The sequence below is a fragment of the Trachypithecus francoisi genome, unplaced genomic scaffold, assembly GCF_009764315.1.
Source record: "Trachypithecus francoisi isolate TF-2019V2 unplaced genomic scaffold, Tfra_2.0 Lachesis_group12, whole genome shotgun sequence".
NCBI classification, from domain to species: domain Eukaryota; kingdom Metazoa; phylum Chordata; class Mammalia; order Primates; family Cercopithecidae; genus Trachypithecus; species Trachypithecus francoisi.
This window is the reverse complement of record NW_022681457.1, coordinates 107,647,643-107,666,040: the sequence shown is the minus strand read 5'-3', so window position 1 is coordinate 107,666,040 and position 18,398 is coordinate 107,647,643. Positions and strand designations below refer to the sequence as shown.

The following is an 18,398-nucleotide window of genomic DNA, read 5'->3' as shown; positions in this document are numbered from 1 at the left end:
GGTTCACGCCATTCTGCTGCTTCAGCCTCCCAAGTAGCTGGGACTACAGGCCCCCACCACCTCGCCTGGCTAATTTTTTTGTATTTTTTAGTAGAGACGGGGTTTCACTGTGTTAGCCAGGATGGTCTTGATCTCCTGACCTCGTGATCCGACCGTCTCGGCCTCCCAAAGTGCTGGGATTACAGGCTTGAGCCACCGCACCCGGCCTAGGGATTCTTAATAGCAAAAAATCAGAATCGAGCTGGTCAAAATGTTAGAAACCTGTGGGAATGAGTAGGAAAATTGCGGTACCTCCATTTGATGCAATATATGAAACCTCTGAGGTCTTTATGGTAGTGTGACAAATACCTTTTATGTTAAGTGAAAAAATATGACTACAAAAGAAAATCATCCATGAAATGACAAAGAGCTAAACAAGAAAGTAGAAGTGGTCTAAGTGATGGTGGTTGTAGTAATCATTACTTATGGAAATTGATTAGATTAGGCATGATTTGCTTTGACTGCATCTTTTAAGTTTTTAAAGTATGGAAGAAGAGGGAAGGTCAAGTGTGGTGGTTCATGCCTGTAATCCCAGCACTTCGGGAGGTCTGGGCGGGCAGATCACTTGAGGTTAGGAGTTCAAGACCATCCTGGCCAACATAGTGAAACCCCATCTCTACTAAAAATACAAAAATTAGCCAGGTGTGGAAGCGGAGGTTGCAGTGAGTCGAAATCTCACCATTGCACTCCAGCCAGGGTGACAGTGCGAGACTCCATCTCAAAAAAAAAAAAAAGTAGCCAAGACATGGAAATAACCTAAGTGTCTATCAACAGATGATTGGATAAAGAAAATGTGATACACACACACGACACACACACCCAGAGGAATATTATTCAGCCTTTGAAAAAAGAAGAAAACCTTGCCATTTGAGACAACATGGATGAAACTGGAAGGACATTATCCAGGTGAAATAAGCTAGGCACATAAAAACACATTTTTTGTGTGTGTGTGTGCACATTCTCACTTATAACTGGCATCTTTAAAAAGTTGAACTCAGCAACAGAGACGAGAATGGTGGTTACCGGGGATGGGGGTAGGAGAAGATGGGAGATGTTAGTCAAAAGATAAAACTTTCCATTACAAGATGAAAAAATTCTGGAAAGCTAATATATAGCATGGTGACTATGGTTAATAATAATGTATCTTATACTTGAAATTTGTTAAGAGATTAGATCTCAGGTATTCACACACACACACTAACACACGTAACTATGTGAGGTGATGGATATGTCATCTTGATTGTAATAATTATTTCACAATGTGTGTGTATAACAAAACATACACTTTATTTATTTATTCATTTTTTCTGAGGTGGAGTCTTACTCTGTCTCCCAGGCTGGAGTGCAGTGGTGCGATCTCGGCTCACTACAACCTCCACCTCCCAGGTTCAAGGGATTCTCCTTCCTCCTCCCTCCTGAGTAGCTGGGATTACAAGTGCATGCCACCACACCGGGCTAATTTTTGTATTTTTAGTAGAGATGGGGTTTCACCATGTTGGCCAGGTTGGTCTCAAACTCCTGACCTCAGTTGATCCACCCACCTCAGCTTCCCAAAGTGCTGGGATTACAGGTGTGAGCCGCCTTGCACGGCCTCATACACTTTAAATGTATATAATTTTTATTTGCCAATCATACCTCAAGAAAGCTGGAAAAAATAAATCAGTATTGCTACTATTAATAATAGTTTTGAAACACTAATTGCTGGCTTGCACCTGTAATCCCAGCACCTGTTTGTTTGTTTGAGCACCAGTAAACAGCATGGGCTCCCAGAGCTCGGGGCCTTGCAGCCTCCACACTCGCGATGGCCCCTGGTCCCACTTTCTCTCTCAAACTGTCTTTTTCTCATTACTCTGACTCTGGGGGACTTCATCGCCCCCACAACCTGGTATTGGGTCTGATCACCCCAAACGTTCCTGGCACCCAACATGGGACGACAAAGACCCCGGTGGAGGAATGCCCGAGTGTGTGAAAGCAGAGGATACATTATCAAAGGACTCCGAGGACGTCTAAAAGAACCTCCCCGGGAAAGCTGAGCGCTTGGAAGAACCAGGGTAACAATGAGACAAAGTGAAAGCAGACATTCTGCTTATTTAAGTTTTTTAAAGCATTTGTTATGAAGTAGGGGAGTAAAAGTACTCAAGAGTTTGCTATCACTTTTTTAGTATGGTAAAGCAGTTTTGCCCATGGTTCCTGAAACAGGGGACTATAGAGTTGGATGAATGGGTGAGAATTGGAAGAGATTTTAAAAGGGCATATAAAGATGGAGCAGTGACAGGTGCCGCGGGGGGGAGGGGGGGTGCTGCTGGGGTGACGATGGTTGGGGGAGAGGGAGCCCAAGGCCACCCTCCCGGGCGCGGGGAGGGCAGAGGGGACCAGGATCCCGTCCCTTCGCTGCGGGGCCTTCTGCCGCGGCCATCCCATGGCCCCACGGCAGCCCCCAGGCTGGCCCAAGGCCGCAGGCCTCTCCAGCCGCTGCTGCTGACACGTCGGAGCGGCCCCGCGAGCTCGGGAGGCTCAGGGAGGCAGCCTCCAGCTCCAGTGCCGGGCTGCAGGAGCAGGCGGGGTGGCGAAGGGCCCAAAGCCGCCGCGCCGTGGGAGAGACCCACGCAGCTGAGCGCCCACGAGTACTCCCAGCAAGTGCACAAGTGGCTGTGGCAGTCCTGCTGCGGCTAACTCACCTGGCGCAGCAGCCTGGCTGCCTTCCCCGCCTATTGCAGCCTCCAACGGCCCTCCCAGATTTTCCCTTCGGGCGGTGCTGCAGTCCCTCGGGCCTCGGGGTCTGACCCGGGGACGGCTGCTGGCATCAGCACCCCTGCTCCAGTTGCCGACCTGAGACCCCAGGCTCCTCAGGTGCAGGCGTAGGTCCGAGCCACTCCAGTGAGGAAGGTAGGATGTGCAGCCCCTTTGCGAAGCCCAAGTGAGACCGGGCAACAGGCAGGCAGAGAATATGTTATTCCATCCTTGACCCACAGATTTATGGCAGAGATGGTGGATTTCTTTATTCTCTTTTTGTAAAAGCAACCATTGTCTTAAGCATTATGCGCCTCAGTGGGATAAAGGATATCTCTTAAGTTTGCTATGCATTATATAATAGAAAAAACAGATGAAGACATCAATGGAAAACTTGCAGAAAATTATGGTTGTGTCTCTTATATACAGATTATTGGTTTGTTTTTATGAGATAATTTGCATTTGGGGAGCAGTTGGAGCTACCCCAGGGAAGTTCCTGGTGGGGCTTCAAGTTGTGACATGTGATAGATACATCAGTGCTTATTGCACTAAGTCGGGTTTCAGTGATTCCTTCCTCAAATGTCAGCATTACAACGTCCACTATACGAGCTATGATCAAAAATTTTTTGATTGCTTCTTTTTTTGCTGCTTTCATCACACTGCTGTTTTTTTTTCAACATAATCGAACAGCCTATGACATTGTAGCAGGAACCATTGTGGTAAAAAGAAATGGGGTCAGATGATGCTCCCACAAAGGCCTGATTGCCACATGCTATAAATGACAAGATTAAATTATGTATCAAGGCCATCAGTATCCCTGGGTTACACTAATTGATGATTTAGAAATTAAAGCAGTCACTCCAGCGTGATGCAGGTCACTACTCTGAAAGTATTGATTTTACTTGAATGCCAGAGAACTTTTCCAGAAGAAAAACCTATTAAATTCAAGTGTTCAAATTTTTAGATCAAAAAGGCAAGTGATGGCTGAGCACGGTGGCTCAAGCCTGTAATCCCAGCACTTTGGGAGGCCGAGACGGGCAGATCACGAGGTCAGGAGATTGAGACCATCCTGGCTAACTTGGTGAAACCCCGTCTCTACTAAAAAATAGAAAAATCTAGCCAGGCGAGGTGGCGGGCGCCTGTAGTCCCAGCTACTCGGGAGGCTGAGGCAGGAGAATGGTGGGAACCCGGAGGCGGAGCTTGCAGTGAGCTGAGATCCGCCACTGCACTCCAGCCTGGGCGACAGAGCGAGACTCCGTCTCAAAAAAAAAAAAAAAAAAAAAGGCAAGTGATTTTATAAACAATGGACAATATATACTTAAGATCTACAGCACTTTCTTAAGGTCTAAGAATTTGCTGAAAGCATTTTCAGCTTTGAAATCTCCAAATGAAACTTTAAAATTTATTTTGGTTTATCCCAAAATAATGGAAAATGTCCAGTTGTGTTTTGTAAGCATCTATGTAACTCATCTTTTAGTTCATACTTCCTGGGGAGCCACCAAAGAAGGTCTCCATGGCAGTTAGGGGACCCTTACCCTCAGGAACAGTGGGTCTATTACTTGGAAGGTCTAGTCTAAATTTGAAGGATGTTACTGTACATATGGGAATAATTGACTCTGGTTATACTGGAAAGATTCAATTAGTTATTAATTCCTTGACTCCAGTGTTCTGCCTCGAAGAAAGAATTGCTCAGTTGTTGCTGTTGCCTTACATAAAACTAGGAAGCAGCACAGTGAAAAGAACAGGAGCCTTTGGTAATACTAATCCAGCAGGAAAAGCTGTGTATTGGGTTAATCAAGTGTCTGACAAAAGACCTATTTGCACAGTAACTATTCAGGGAAAAGATTTTGAAGGACTAGTAGATACTGGAGCTGATGTCTCTATTATTGCTATAAATCAATGGCCCCGGCACTGGCTTAAGCAAAAGGCATCCGTTGGTATTGTTGGTGTAGGCGCTGCCTCAGAAGTTTTTGAGTTTCTTGATTTTACTATGTCAAGGACTGGATGGTCAGGAAGGGACATTTCAGCCTATCATTACATCTAATCCTGTCAATTTATGGGATAGAGACTTAACTGCAACAATGGGATGCTGAAATATCTATTCCTATGGATCAATATAGTAATAATAGTAGACAAATGATGAGAAATATGGGACATTGCCCGGGTAAAGGACTAGGAAAAGATAAAAATGGCCAATCAGAACCTTTAGAATTACAAGGGCAAACAGATCGGACCGGATTGGGGTGTCATTTTTAGGAGCGGCCATTGTTGAGCGTCCAGCTCCTGTTCCTCTTGTTTGGCTAACTGCCCAACTGGTTTGGGTACAGCAATGGCTGCTGAAAAAGGAAAATAAAAAGGCTGGACAAGATATACACATACAAAAAGCTGGAAAACAGGAAAGATAATGTTATGGGGAAGAGGATTTGCTTGTGTCTCTCCAGGTGACAATCAGGTAGGTGCCTGTGTGGGTGCCCACCAAACATCTGAAGATCTATCATGAGCCACAGTATCTAGCAGACCCACCTGTACAGTGCAAATTGAAGGTTTAAGGATTGCTTTTAAGCCTCAATTTGCTTTCTCTGTGCCTTCTGTTAGAAGGGGCCTGCTTCTTGTGATAAGTTTAACCCCGAGGTAATTAACCAAAGAGGCCGAAGCTGAGTTACAAATGCTTCAGCAATGGCATGTCTCCTGGCTACAGCCACAAAAGTTTTTGGTTCGTTTCGGTAGATTTACTAACGTGGGGGTGAGGGTATGCTTGTGTTTTTGCAGGAGATAAACCATGTAGGCGCCCTCAAGATGTGTACAACCATGGAACAGGAGACCGGAAGGGGCCATGGATCCCAACCATAGATCGGGTTCCCTCAGTACGAGCCATGCTGAGAAACTGCTGGAGCGCCAAGGTTTTACCTATAGATGCTTCATGGACCAATGCCTTCTGACTGAATGCCTCTCTACCCTGAATACAAGGGACACTAATAGGTAGGCAAGAGTATCATCACCCCTATTCAGCATGAAGAAGTTACAGAAGATAGACCTTCAACCTTCTGCAAGCCCTAGGATTAAGGGTCCTCTTGTAAAAGGGAAAGGGGAGATACGTGGGAAGCATTCAAACCAGAGCGACTCCATTTTGAATAAGGGCTAAGAAAAATGAAGCTGGATCACCAACCGGCAATTAAGGGCTGTACAGCCTTCAATTGCCTTAATTAATTTAAAAAAGACCACCTTATACTAGTAATAATGATAGCTGTGGTGGTTTTTACAAAACAGAAGGAGGGCATGTTGGGAGAAAAGCTGTGTTGGGAGAGAAGCTGAGGCAAGTCTTGCTTGTCTGCTAGACTTGCTGGCTCCTTGCTTCTAGCACTCCCATTATCTCAAGCAGCCATATGTTTCTCATTGACTTGATACACTGTTTCCTTTCAACCCCCACATCCTCACCACCTATTTGAGCACCAATAAATGTCGTGGGTTCCCAGAGCTGGGGGGCCTACACAGCCTCCACACTCGGAACAGCCCCCTGGTCCCACTTTCTCTCTCAAAACTGTCTTTTTCGGCCGGGTGCAGTGGCTCACGCCTGTAATCCCAGCACTTTGGGAGGCCAAGACGGTGGATCATGAGGTCAGGAGATCAAGACTACCCTGGCTAACACGGTGAAACCTCATCTCTACCAAAAATACAAAAAAAATTAGCCAGGCATGGTGGCAGGCGCCTGTAGTCCGGCCACACAGGAGGCTGAGGCAGGAGAATGGAGAGAACCCGGGAGGCGGAGCTTGTAGTGAGTGGAGATGGCGCCACTACACTCCAGCCTGGGTGACAGAGCAAGACACTCTCTCAAAAAAAAAAAAAAAAAAACTGGCTTTTTCTCATTCCTTTGACTCTGCCAGACTTCATCACTCCCACGACCTGGTGTTGGGTGTGATCACTCCAACACGTGGCTTAGTGCTGTCTTTGTGATAGTGAGTGAGTTCTCATGAGATCTGGTCATTTAAAAGTGTGTGGCACCTCCCCAGGCTCCCTCTCTTGCTCCTGCTTTCGTCATGTGAAGTGTGTCTGCTCTTAGATTGACCTTCCACCATGACTGAAAGCTCCCTGAGGCTTCACTAGAAGCCAAGCAGATACCAGCACCGTGTTTCCTGTAAAGCCTGCAGAACCATGAGCCAATGAAACTTCTTTCCTTTATAAATTACCCAGTCTCAGGTATTTCTTTGCAGCAAGGCAGGAAGAGCCTAATATACTACCCAATTTTAAGATTTATCATACAGCTACAGTAATCAAGATAGTGTCATTGTTGGAGGAACAGGCATAGATCAATGGAACTGAATATAGAACCTGGAAATAGCCCCACACATGTATGCCCAACAGGTACAATTTTTGACAAAGATGCAAAAGCAATTCAATTACAATATGTTGAAAAAGTCTTTTCAACAGATGATGCTGGAGCAAGGAATGTATCTTAAAATAGTGTCATAAATTCAGTAAAATACAGTATTTCTTGTTTACCTACTCTGTGCCAGGCCCTGTCCTAAGCACTAGGGAGATAGTGAGCAAAGCAAAGGCCATGCTCTCATGTCACTCACATTCTCATGGTCATGGTCCTCAGGAGAAATCCTGGGTGCCAGAGAAGACACGTTAGCACCTGGTGTCAAGGGTTGGGTAGGAGCCAGTTCCAGAAAGGGAATGCAGAGATATTTGCCTTCATCTGACTGGTCCCCTTCCTTTTCTCAAAGGTGGCAGCGTGGAAGGTTGCAGGCTTTCGATGCAGATAGATTTGGGCTCCATCTCCTGTCTATGCCCCTAATGTGCTGCTCATTTGTCAATGACTGACAGTGTATTGTTCACATGAATGGGCTCCAGTGCAGGGCCTGGCACATGCTAAGAGTCATGATTTTGCCCTTGTGTGCCCATGAATCCTTCCAGAACCTAGGAGGATTCTGCAAGGGAGAGAGAGGAGAGATGCTGGGGGCAGGGAAGAGCTGTGTGAACAGAGAGGAGAAAAGACTGTCCCTGCAATATACACAGCAGGCAGGGGGCTCTGGGATGAACACTTCGCAGGAGAAGGGATTTTGTATTTTTTATTTTGAGATGGAGTCTTGCTCTGTTGGCCAGGCTGGAGTGCAATGGAACGATCTCAGCTCACTGCAACCTCTGTCTCCTGGGTTCAAGTGATTCTCCTGCCTCAGCCTCCTGAGTAGCTGGGATTGCAGGTGCCCGCCACCATGCCCAGCTAATTTTTGTATTTTTAATAGAGATGGGGTTTCACTATGTTGGTCAGGCTGGTCTCGAACTCCTGACTTCAGGTGATCCACAGGAGGAGGGATTTTCTAGTTTCAGTCAGTCTGGATGATCTAGACTTGCTCCAGTGTTCAGCTGAAAGTCATGAATTCAGAGAAGCCGAGAGACCAGGGTTCTTTGTGTTGGAAAGGACTTCAGAACTCATCAGCCAAATGACCTGGCCTGGGGATGGCTGTGCAGCCCTCAGAGTGGACAAGGATGCAGGGGCTCGGGAGTCAGGCTGTGCAAAATTAAATGCAAGTATCACCACTCTGTGTAACTCTGAGTGGTTACCTAACTCCTCTGAGACTCGGTTTCCTTATCGGGACAATGGGGAGAGATGTTAAGGTTGCTGTGAGGATTAATGATGATGCATGTCAGGGCCTGGCATAGGTCAGGGATACACCAGGGCATAGCATGTTGGATAAAGCCAAATTTGAAACCCTCCTAGAGGCCGTGTGACCTTGAACCTGGTACTTTTTTGTAGAGATGAGATTGTACCTGTTGCCCCACTTAATGGTGAGAATTAGAAATAATAAGAGCCCAAGGACCTGGTGACAGGTAAACACATAGCAGGCGTTAATAGATGGTGGTCTGTTATCACCCTGTGTGCTTCTACATTTATGTTAAAGCCTAAGTTAGCTTCTAAGCGAGGGCTGGACACTTAGGAGGCATTTGATAAATATTTGTTGAATGAACAGCTGAGTGCTGGGAATGAACTGTACTTATGAATGAATAATGCAAAAGAGCTAGGCCATCTGCTGCAAGAAATACACTGCACTATACCCAGACTCAGAGCCACTGGGAGAGTCCCTGACCCTAATTCTTTTCCCCAAAATGATGTCATTGCAATCACCTGGAGCAGGCTAGCCAGCCAGTCTCTGGGACGGGAGCTCAGGTGGCCCCAGCCATCTGGGCCCCAAATGCCTAGAGGGTATTGGACAACTCCCAGAACACCTTTGCTTCCTCTATGTGAGTTGGGCTGGTGATTCTGCCTTTCAACAGGAAGAGAGGCCTCTTCCTCCCAGGTTTCTGGCCTGGGTTCTGAGCCAGTCACCATGTGCAAGAGAGTTCACTCCCTAACCCCAAAGGTCCCCTTTGGGCTCTGAAAGGGTTAATGCCATCGGCAAAAGAAACAGCCAGGCCAGGTTCTCAGGGATCTTCACAGGATCCTGTCTGAGTCAAGTACTGGGCTGCGTGCTGGGAACACAAACAGCCATGGTGTTAAGCCACCAGTGTTGAGTGACAAGTCTAGGCACTGGCCTTACTCTCAGGCTAGTTGGGAGACGGGCATTTAAACACAAGATGTGGCAAATCTTAGAAAAAGAATGAAGCGTCCTGCTAAAAAACTAAAGAGGGGCAAAGATGAATCTACAACATCCATGCAAATAACCACAGACACGGGCACAAGGGATGCATGGCTACGTGGTTTATGACACTGAAAACTTGCAAACAGCCCCCATGTCCATCAGTAGGGGAGCAGCCATGTCAGGATGCAGCCGGAGCTGCAGGCACAGGTGGGGCATGCACCAGCCCCATGTCTGTGGGCCTCTTATTCCACTGCCCTCAGCTCCTGCCCACAGCCCTGCCTATCACAGAGTCCTTGTTCTGCTGTGAGTGACCCAGTGTGTTTCTACAAAGAGGCTTTGCTTCCAAAGTGCAGCCGTTTTCCCTGAGTGTGAGTGTGTGTGTGTATGCATGTGTGTGTGTTATAAACCTAGTTTTGTGTTGCTCCCTGTGTAATTGCAAATAATGTGTAATCTCTTTTGCTTCTCCTCTCTCTCATCACTCCCCTGGGTCTCCGGTGGAGGACCCCAGGGCTCATCCCTCGGCCTTCTGTCTTCCCCATCCACACCTATTCCCTAGGGGAGCTGGAGATGTTGACATCTCACAGTTGGATGCTTTCCAGCCTGGTCCTGTCTCTTAAGCTCCAGAATCATGTGTTCAAGCGTCCTACAGGGCATCATCACACCAAATCACACTTGGCAAAGCCAGGACCAAACTCCTGATCTCCACTGTGCCCACCCCTACCCCTCCCTCAGCCTTCCCTGCCCAGCTGCGAGCAGCCCCATCCCTCCAGAGCCTCAGGCTCCAAACTGCGCTGCGGCCTCCATCCCTCTTTCTTTCTTAACACCCCTCATCCAGTCCATCTGCAACTCCTGTTGGCTGCATCGCATCACAAAATGTCCAGAACCTGACCCATCCTCCCCTCCTCCACTGCAACCACCCTGGCCTGAACCCCACCGTCTGTCACCGGCCTGTCTGCAGTGGCCACTTCACAGGTCTCCTGGCCTCTTCGCGAATCCCCTACAGTCTGTTCTTACATCACAGCCAGAGTGATCACGTTCAAGCAAGTCGGTTAGCGGTCCTCCTCCTCTGCTCAAAATGACTCCAGGCTCCCCACGTTACTTGGAGCAGAGGCCAAAGTTCTTAGGATGCCTGAAAGGCCCTTATGATCACACCCCCGCCCCGGGCTGCTCTCCCCTTCCCTCACTGCATTTCAGCCACACTGGCCTCTTTACTCTTTCTTGAACCCGCCAGGCATGTCCCTGCCTCAGGGCCTTTGCACCGACTACACTGGCTATTCTCTTGACCTGGAACATTCTCCCTCCAGTTTTCCACATTGGCACTCAAGTCTTGGCTCAAATGTCACCTTCTCTGGCCACCCTACTTGAAATTGCAATTAGCCCCTTGCCCTGTTTTCCTAGTGGCCCTTATCCTGTCATTTTTCGTTTTTCTACCCCACGATAGAATTCACTTACTGCATTTATTGCTTACTGGCTGTCTCTCTCCCAACAAAAACAAACAAAAGGCTCTATGAAGGCAGGATTTTTGTCCGTTTTGTTCACAGCATATCCACATTGCCTGGAACAGTGTCTGGCCATCAGCAGGCACTCAATAAGTATTTGTTGAATTAACAAAACTGCTTTGGGGCTTGTCCTCTGTGGCTCATTCACAGCAAATTTAAACCCCAAACTGCTGAAGAAAATAAGAAAGCAAACAAGAAACAGAAGAAAACAACCTCAGGAGACCTAAGACTTGGGGTAGAGGCCAGCCCTCTCACTGATGTGCTGCATGACCGTGGGCAGGTCCCACCCCTTTCTGTGCCTCAGTCTCCCCTTCTGCAGAACAAGGACTGGATTGGGTGTTCTCTAAGGACCCTCCCAACTCTAACAATGGACAGCTCCCTCCTGCCACTTTCCAGTAGAAACTCAAACTAGTTCTAATCACGCGGTCAGCCAGAGAAATCGGGTGTATTAAGACTTACTGTGTGCAGGCAGTCACGTAATGCGTCAGAACGTCAGACCTGGCCACGTCATCATCTGCTGGTACAGAAGATAAGCTTTGAGCCTAGAGAAGGTGGTCTGAACTCAGATCCCCACTGTGGGGCTTGTGAGACCTTGGGGGTCTCACTCAATCTCTCTAAGTCTTTGTGGCCCATCTACACACGGGCATCCTGATAGGACCCACTCCACGGGGATGTTGACATGGGGCAGGATTTGAACTAAAGCCTGCTTGATTCCACAGCCTGGCTCTGAATTAATGAGGCAAATTCTTTGCTTCAAAGCCAAAGCAAGCAAACAGAAATGAACACAAAATATCCAACCTGCCGAACGCTCTATGTTCACGCCAGACCCCCATGCATGCATCCTCTGAGTGTTCCTTGTTGGGACCCATCTGCCACCCGCCAATTGCCTTATTAAAGGTAGCGCCTGGTACCAACGGCCCAGGTGCAACCATAGCTCTGTGGCCGCATGGGCGTCCCCCTGGCAGGCGTGGCCCACAGCTGCACTGTCTGGTCTGACAGCCAGAGGCCCTGGCAAGAGGCAGGTATCCTGGAGCATGCAGAGAACGTCAACTTCCACCCCAGGAAGCTCATCTCCTCCCAGCTCTACTGCATGCTAGCTCTGGTACTTTGGGCAAGAGCTAGTCACTTTTACTCTCTGAGCCTCAATTTTCCTTCTGTAAAATGGATTGTAATAATAAGCCCATCTATATCTTGTCTTGTAGCGAGATGTAGCTGTGATACAGTCTAGAAAGCACGTGTCATACAGACAGGCAGCTAATGAATGTCACACTCTGGAACTGGACACCTTTGTTTCCAATTCTGGCCCTACCATTCTCGAGCCGTGGAACCTCCGTTTTCTCCTCTGTAAAATGGGTACAATAATGGCACCAACCTCAGGGGGCTACTATGAGGGTGAAATAAGGGGATAATGGTACTACCTAGTTCACAAGTTTGTCTTAATGAGCTATTCCATGTGGTGCAGGAAAACATGCCTGGCGTAGAGAAAATACCAAGAATGTGAGCTGTCATGTGGGTGGCCCAGGTGGAGAGACTTGTCCCAAGCCTGGTTGGTCTTTGAACGTTTAGCCTGGCCTATGATCGCTTACCTAAAATCTCCCTGCTTTTCCCACCTTCTCCTTTCTGATGCCCCTGTTTGACATAGGTGAGACTGGATAGATCAAGGTGTTCAGGGCCTCCAGGCAGGGATGGGGCTATGGGCACGTAGGACTGGGACCCAACCCCTCAGCCCCACTCTCCACCCCACGCTTTCTGAGCCATCCATCCTTCTCAGGAAACTGACAGAGCCACCCTGCCACTGGGACCAGCATGGACACCCACCTAGAGGTCCAAGGGGCAGCCCCAGCGCAGAGGAGATTTTGAGAGCCCACACCCCTGACCTGAGTGGGGAGGGGTTGAGCCTCTGGGCCACAGACCGCAGGTGCTGACTCATGGCCTCTGCTGGGTGGTATAAAGGAACCAGCCCAGGGGCTTCCTACAGCCAGAGGGACGAGCTAAGCAGGCAATGGCCCAGGGGACATTGATCCGTGTGACCCCAGAGCAGCCCACACATGCCGTGTGTGTGCTGGGCACCTTGACTCAGCTTGACGTCTGCAGGTGAGAGGGGCACCTTCTGGGGTTGGGGGGGCAGGTCAGGAGATGCTGGATGAGCCAGTTCTACTGACACAGAGCATGTGTTTGGGCCAGGCTCCAGGCTCCAGCCTCTGCAGCCACTGCCAGGGGAGCAGCTGGAGAGAGAAGATCCCAGCAGCCGTGGGCAGTGCCAGTCTCATGGCTGTGGGTTTTTTGCCATGTACAAGTGCAAATTCCCCAGGACCACACCACAGATAAATTATTGTGGGGCAAACTAGGCCAGCCATCTTCCTGTCTTCATCGAGGCAACAGAAACTTACAGAGGGTCTGTGATTTGCTCAAGGTCACACAGCAAGTGTGCCCTGGAAGTAAGTTTAGCCCCTGGGCCTCCTGGTTCACAGCACAGTACATCTCTTAGCTAAGCGTCTCCGTGGGTGTGTAATAGTGTGGGTGGGGATGGTGAAACAGAGCTCTTTGGCGTGGCAGAGACTGAGGTAGGAAGCCTGGACCTGCTGCTGGCTAGCTGAGAGGCCTTGGGCAACTGAGCTTCAGTGTCCTCATCTGTGAAATGGGGATAATACTCACATCATGGGCTGGTTATAGGAATTCAATGTGAAAAAATGTGCAAATGTTGGTTGAGTACTTAGCACAGTGGTGGGCCCATCCCTGGTAGTTTTTATTCACTCATTTAACAAACGCTGTTTGCCATATGCCCTGTGGCTGGGTCTGGGTTAAACGAGAGAGTGGAGGAACGCTCTCAGGGAGTGTGCAGGGTCATTGTTGTTATTGTAGAACAGGAATTAAAAGAAATTTTAAAATGTGTAAGCAGAAACTCAGCTCTGTGTTAAAACAAACAAACAAACAAACAAAAAACAATTTTCCCTGAAAAAAAAAAAAAAAAGAGCTGGAGTCCCTTGAAAATTAACTGCCTGGTTTTTTTGTGTGTGTGTGGCTAGTGAGCCTTGTTGCTCCTCCTTTCCCAGGCATCGTGAAGACCCGTTTCTCTAGCTGTGCAGCTGCAAGGCCACTAGACAGATATACTCAAGCCATAAAACATGTTTTTCCTTAAAAAGTAAAAACTAATATAATGCATGTCTCAATTAAATAACTGTCTTTATTTCTTTCCCCCTGCACAGATCTCCCCCCACCCTGTGAAATGCTTAAAATATAACTTAACTCTTTGTTCAGGGCTCGGTCTTTTTAAATGTGAATCCGACTTAGCTAGTGCACCTAAATAATAAATCCTCCTCAACCCCTCGGTCTCTCTGATTCCTGAATTATCCTGCAACAATTGCTGTTGTCAGGAATAGGAGTGGTTGCCCCGGCTTCCCCATCCCAGGCTGGGCATCGGTGGCCCTAGAATGGTGCCCAGAGGAGTGTCAGGGACATTTCTCTGAAAGCGTCACTTGCTGCCTGAGCCCCAGCTGCCACATAACAGCAGTAAATGTCAGATGGTCTCCCAGGGCCACATGGGGGAGGCAGGAGACCAAGAAGTTGGGGAGAAAAGGAAAAAGAAAATCTCCTGACATCGTTTGAGGCAACCGCAACTCCTCTGAGGATGAGTGTGGAGGAAATGAGAGGGCCTCTCCCAGCATGCGCAGGCTAACCCTCTACCCAGCGTCCAGGAGTAGTGATCAAGATCACAGGTGCTTCCTCTGGCCCTGGAGAGGTGCGTGGACAGCTGGTCAGGGTTGGGCAGAGAGGAAGGCACTGCTCATTTCTCCCAGAAATGATGGGGACTCTGGAGTTCACAGGTACCTCAAAATCCTTCTTTTCTCCTCCTTCAGCCACACATTGAGTCCTGTCACTCTATCCCCCTGAACATCTCACATAACAATGGCTAATCTTTACATCACACTTCCTACATTCAACTCATTCAACGGCCTTGGGAGGCAGTTAATATTGTTATTCCCATTTTATAGAAGAGGAAACGGAGGCTCCAAGAAGTCAAGTAACCCACCTCAAGCCACACAGCTAGTAAGCAGGGGAGACAGGACTCAACCCAGGCAGCATGACTCTAGGACCCTCCTCTCTCCCCGTGGGTCCCCAGTCCAGCCCTTCCTGTCGCTTCTTATCTGTTCCTAACATAGCCCCAGACAGTGCCTCCCTCCCATCTCCTGAGCAGCCATCAGCCTCTTCCTGAACCACATAGGTGGGACGGCCACTCCCCCCTCACCTCCACCCACATATGCATACCTCCATACCTTTGCTCAAGCCCTTCTTTCTGTCCCCAAAGTCAGGAACCCGGGAGGCAGAGGTTGCAGTGAGCCAAGATTCGGCTACTGCACTCCAGCCTGGGCGACAGAGTGAGACTCTGTCTCAAAAGCAAGAGGCACAAACACCTACTTGCGGGTCACATAAATTAAAGGTGGCAAGCCGGGTGCGGTGGCGCGTGCCTGTAATCACAGCACTTTGAGAGGCCAAGGTGGGCAGATCACTTGAGGCCAGAATTTCGAGACCAGCCTGGCCAACATGGGGAAACCCCGTCTCTACTAAAAATACAAAAAAATTAGGAACCATGCCATGAGGCACAGGACAGAATAAATAAAGCATTATGATGGCCAGGCACAGTGGCTCACGCCTGCAATCCCAGCACTTTCGGAGGCAGAGGAGGGCGGATCACAAGGTCAGGAGATCAAGACTATCCTGGCCAACATGGGGAAACCCTGTCTCGCCTAAAATTACAGAAATTAGCCGGGCATGGTGGTGCGCAGCTGTAGTCCCAGCTACTTGGGAGGCTGAGACAGGAGAATCGCTTGAACCCAGGAGGCAGAGGCTGCAGTGAGCTGAGATCATGCCACTGAACTCCAGCCTGGGCGACAGAGACTCTGTCTCAAAAAAAAAAAAAAAAATTAGATGGGAGTAGTGGCACATGCCTGTAATCCCAGCTACTTAGGAGACTGAGGCATAAGAGTGCTTGAACCTGGGAGGTGGAGGTTGCAGTGAGGGAAGATTGCACCACTGCACTCCAGCAAGGGCAACAGAGTGAGACTCTGTCTCAAAAAAAAAAAAAAAAAAGTTAAAGGTGGCAAAGCCAGGACTGTCTGACCCTAAACCCACCCTGCTTCCCAGCACACCCTGCCTCCAAATGCTGTGGAGTGGACCCCCCTGGGCACTGCTCCCTGTGGGCAGAGCTTATTCAGCTTCCAAAGGATTTGGTAAAGGCCTAGAAGGAGTGGGGGTCCAGGAGGTGCCAACTGCAAAGGGCAGTGGGCATTCAGAAGCTGCCATCCATGGTCTCTCTTCTTCCTCCCAGGGTCTCCTTCTGAATAGGAGACCACTTGATATGACAGTGGGGAGCCTGGGCAAGTCTGTTTGTAGCTCTGAGCCTCGGTTTACCCATCTGCAAAATGGGAAAATGAACACCCCTTGCTGGGTTATGGCAAAGATTAAATTATATAATGTACACCAAGTGTCTGGCAGAGGGTCCCCTTTCCAATGCAAATCAAAGAAAATGACTAAGGTACATGTCAATCCTTTTCAGAGGTTTTTTCCAAGGTTGGAAAAGAATACAGAAACAGAAAAAATCTGTGGTCTGTGCTTTTTCCTAAATGGGTCTGAGGACTTCAATATTTAAAGGGAAAAGAGTGGGTATTGGGCCGGGTGTGGTAGCTCATGCCTGTAATCCCAGTACTTTGGGAGGCCGAGGAGGGCGGATCACCTGAGGTCAAGAGTTTGAGACCAACCTGGACAACATGGTGAAACCGCATCTCTACTAAAAATACAAAAAATAGCCGGGCGTGGTGGCGGGCCCCTGTAATCCCAGCCACTTGGGAGGCTGAGGCGAGAGAATCACTTGAACCCGGGAGGCAGAGGTTACAGTGAGCTGAGATCGCGCCATTGTACTCCAACCTGGGCAACAAGAGCGAAACTCCGTCTCAAAAAAAAAACAAAAAACAAAGAGTGGGTATTGGGGGAAAAAGGAAGAAAGAGAAAAAAGATGGGTAGATAAGAGGCAAGTGGTTGCGTTCTTTTGAGTCTTTCATCGGATTTCACTGAATACGTTCTCCGTGTGAGGCGGGGAGAGGACTAGTCACTTATGCCTTGGGCTCAGTGAATCTATATTGTCACATAAGATAAGCACAGCAAAGGAAGAAATCAAATATGCATTTGTTGCAGGTGAGCAGAGGTATGACTTTGATTTCTGTCCTTTGTTCCATGCCTGTGAAGATAAGCTATTCACCGACATTGTGAGGGTAATTCAACAGAACTGGTTCAGGGGAAAGATCTCAGGCTCACAAGGAATTTCTTTGTGGGCAAATTGTAAGGGAGGTATGTAGCCTTTTTTTTTTTTTTTTTTAAATCTTTGTAGCTATCTCATTTAGCAACAAAATGGGACTGGGCGCAGTGGCTCACACCTGTAATCCCAACACTTTGGGAGGCTGAGGTCAGCGGATCACAAGGTCAGCAGATTGAGACCATCCTGGCCAACATGGTGAAACCCTGTTTCTACTAAAAATACAAAAATTAGCTGGGTGTAGTGGCATGTGCCTGTAGTCCCAGCTACTCGGGAGGGTGAGGCAGGAGAATCGCTTCAACCAGGGAGGTGGAGGTTGCAGTGAACAGAAATCTCGCCACTGCACTCCAGCCTGGGCGACAGAGCGAGACTCTGTCTCAAAATAATAAATAAATAAATAAAAATAAAAAGTAAGAAAGAAAATGGGGCCGAGTGTGTTGGCTCATGCCTGTAATCCCAGCACTTTGGAAAGCCCAAGTGGGCGGATCACTTGAGGTCAGGAGTTCGAGACCAGCCTGGGCAACATGGTGAAACCCCATCTCTACTAAAAATATAGCCAGGCGTGGTGGAGTGTGCCTGTAATCCTAGCTACTCGGGAGGCTGAGGCACAGGAATTCCTTGAACCCTGGAGGCGGAGGCTGCAGTGAGCTGAGACAATGCCACTGCACTCCAGCCTGGTGACAGCGCGAGACCCTGTCTCAAAAAAAAAAAAAAAAAAAGGAAAAGAAAAAGAAAGAAAGAAAGAAAAATAAAATGGGAGGCAGGTTTGCATGATCCACTTCCCAGCTTGACTTTTCCCTTTGGCTTAGTGAGTTTGGGGTCCTGAGATTTATTTTCCTTTGACAGCAGTGAGGACTGCATGAGTCTCTGTGTGTGAGGGTGGCAGACACTGAGTGCCACCCTCATGGGGGTGGTTGGTCAGGAGATGGCAGATGCTGGAGTTGGAGGAATGATGTCGCTGTCTGGGGCTCAAGCTCCCAGTGCTGGCTGTACGGAGGGTATTGGAAGTTACAAGAAGATTCAGCTCTGGATGGTCTTACGATAACACACATGGGTCACATGCATGACGGCATGCACACACCTGGTGTGAACCCCAGATGGTTATGAAAGTTCCTTGTTTAGGAGCTGAGAACATCTGGAACACAGCCAGAGGAAGCACACAGATCTTAGAGTCAAATCCCAGTGGCTCAGTTCCCAGCTGGCCCTTACCTCTCTGAGCCTCAGTTTCCCCATCTAGCAGACAGA

General features: G+C 48.5%; 1 protein-coding gene and 1 pseudogene across 4 annotated transcripts in view; both read left to right on the top strand.

The window, feature by feature from the left end:
- Positions 1-2,352: 2,352 nt before the first annotated feature.
- Positions 2,353-4,192, top strand: LOC117093578 (annotated as a pseudogene). The gene is made up of 2 exons (XR_004441174.1): positions 2,353-3,742; positions 4,054-4,192. The product of XR_004441174.1 is annotated as a protein FAM8A1-like (transcript).
- Positions 4,193-12,798: 8,606 nt separating this feature from the next.
- PADI4 (peptidyl arginine deiminase 4) overlaps positions 12,799-18,398 on the top strand; it is a 49,445-nt gene continuing 43,845 nt past the window's right edge. The window contains exon 1 of one of the 3 annotated variants that reach the window (XM_033228116.1): positions 12,799-12,940. In XM_033228116.1, the coding sequence (XP_033084007.1) occupies positions 12,849-12,940 (92 nt within the window). In that variant the 5' untranslated portion in view covers positions 12,799-12,848. The remainder of the gene's footprint in view (positions 12,941-18,398) is intronic. The other 2 variants (XM_033228115.1, XR_004441072.1) reach the window with 2 other exon arrangements.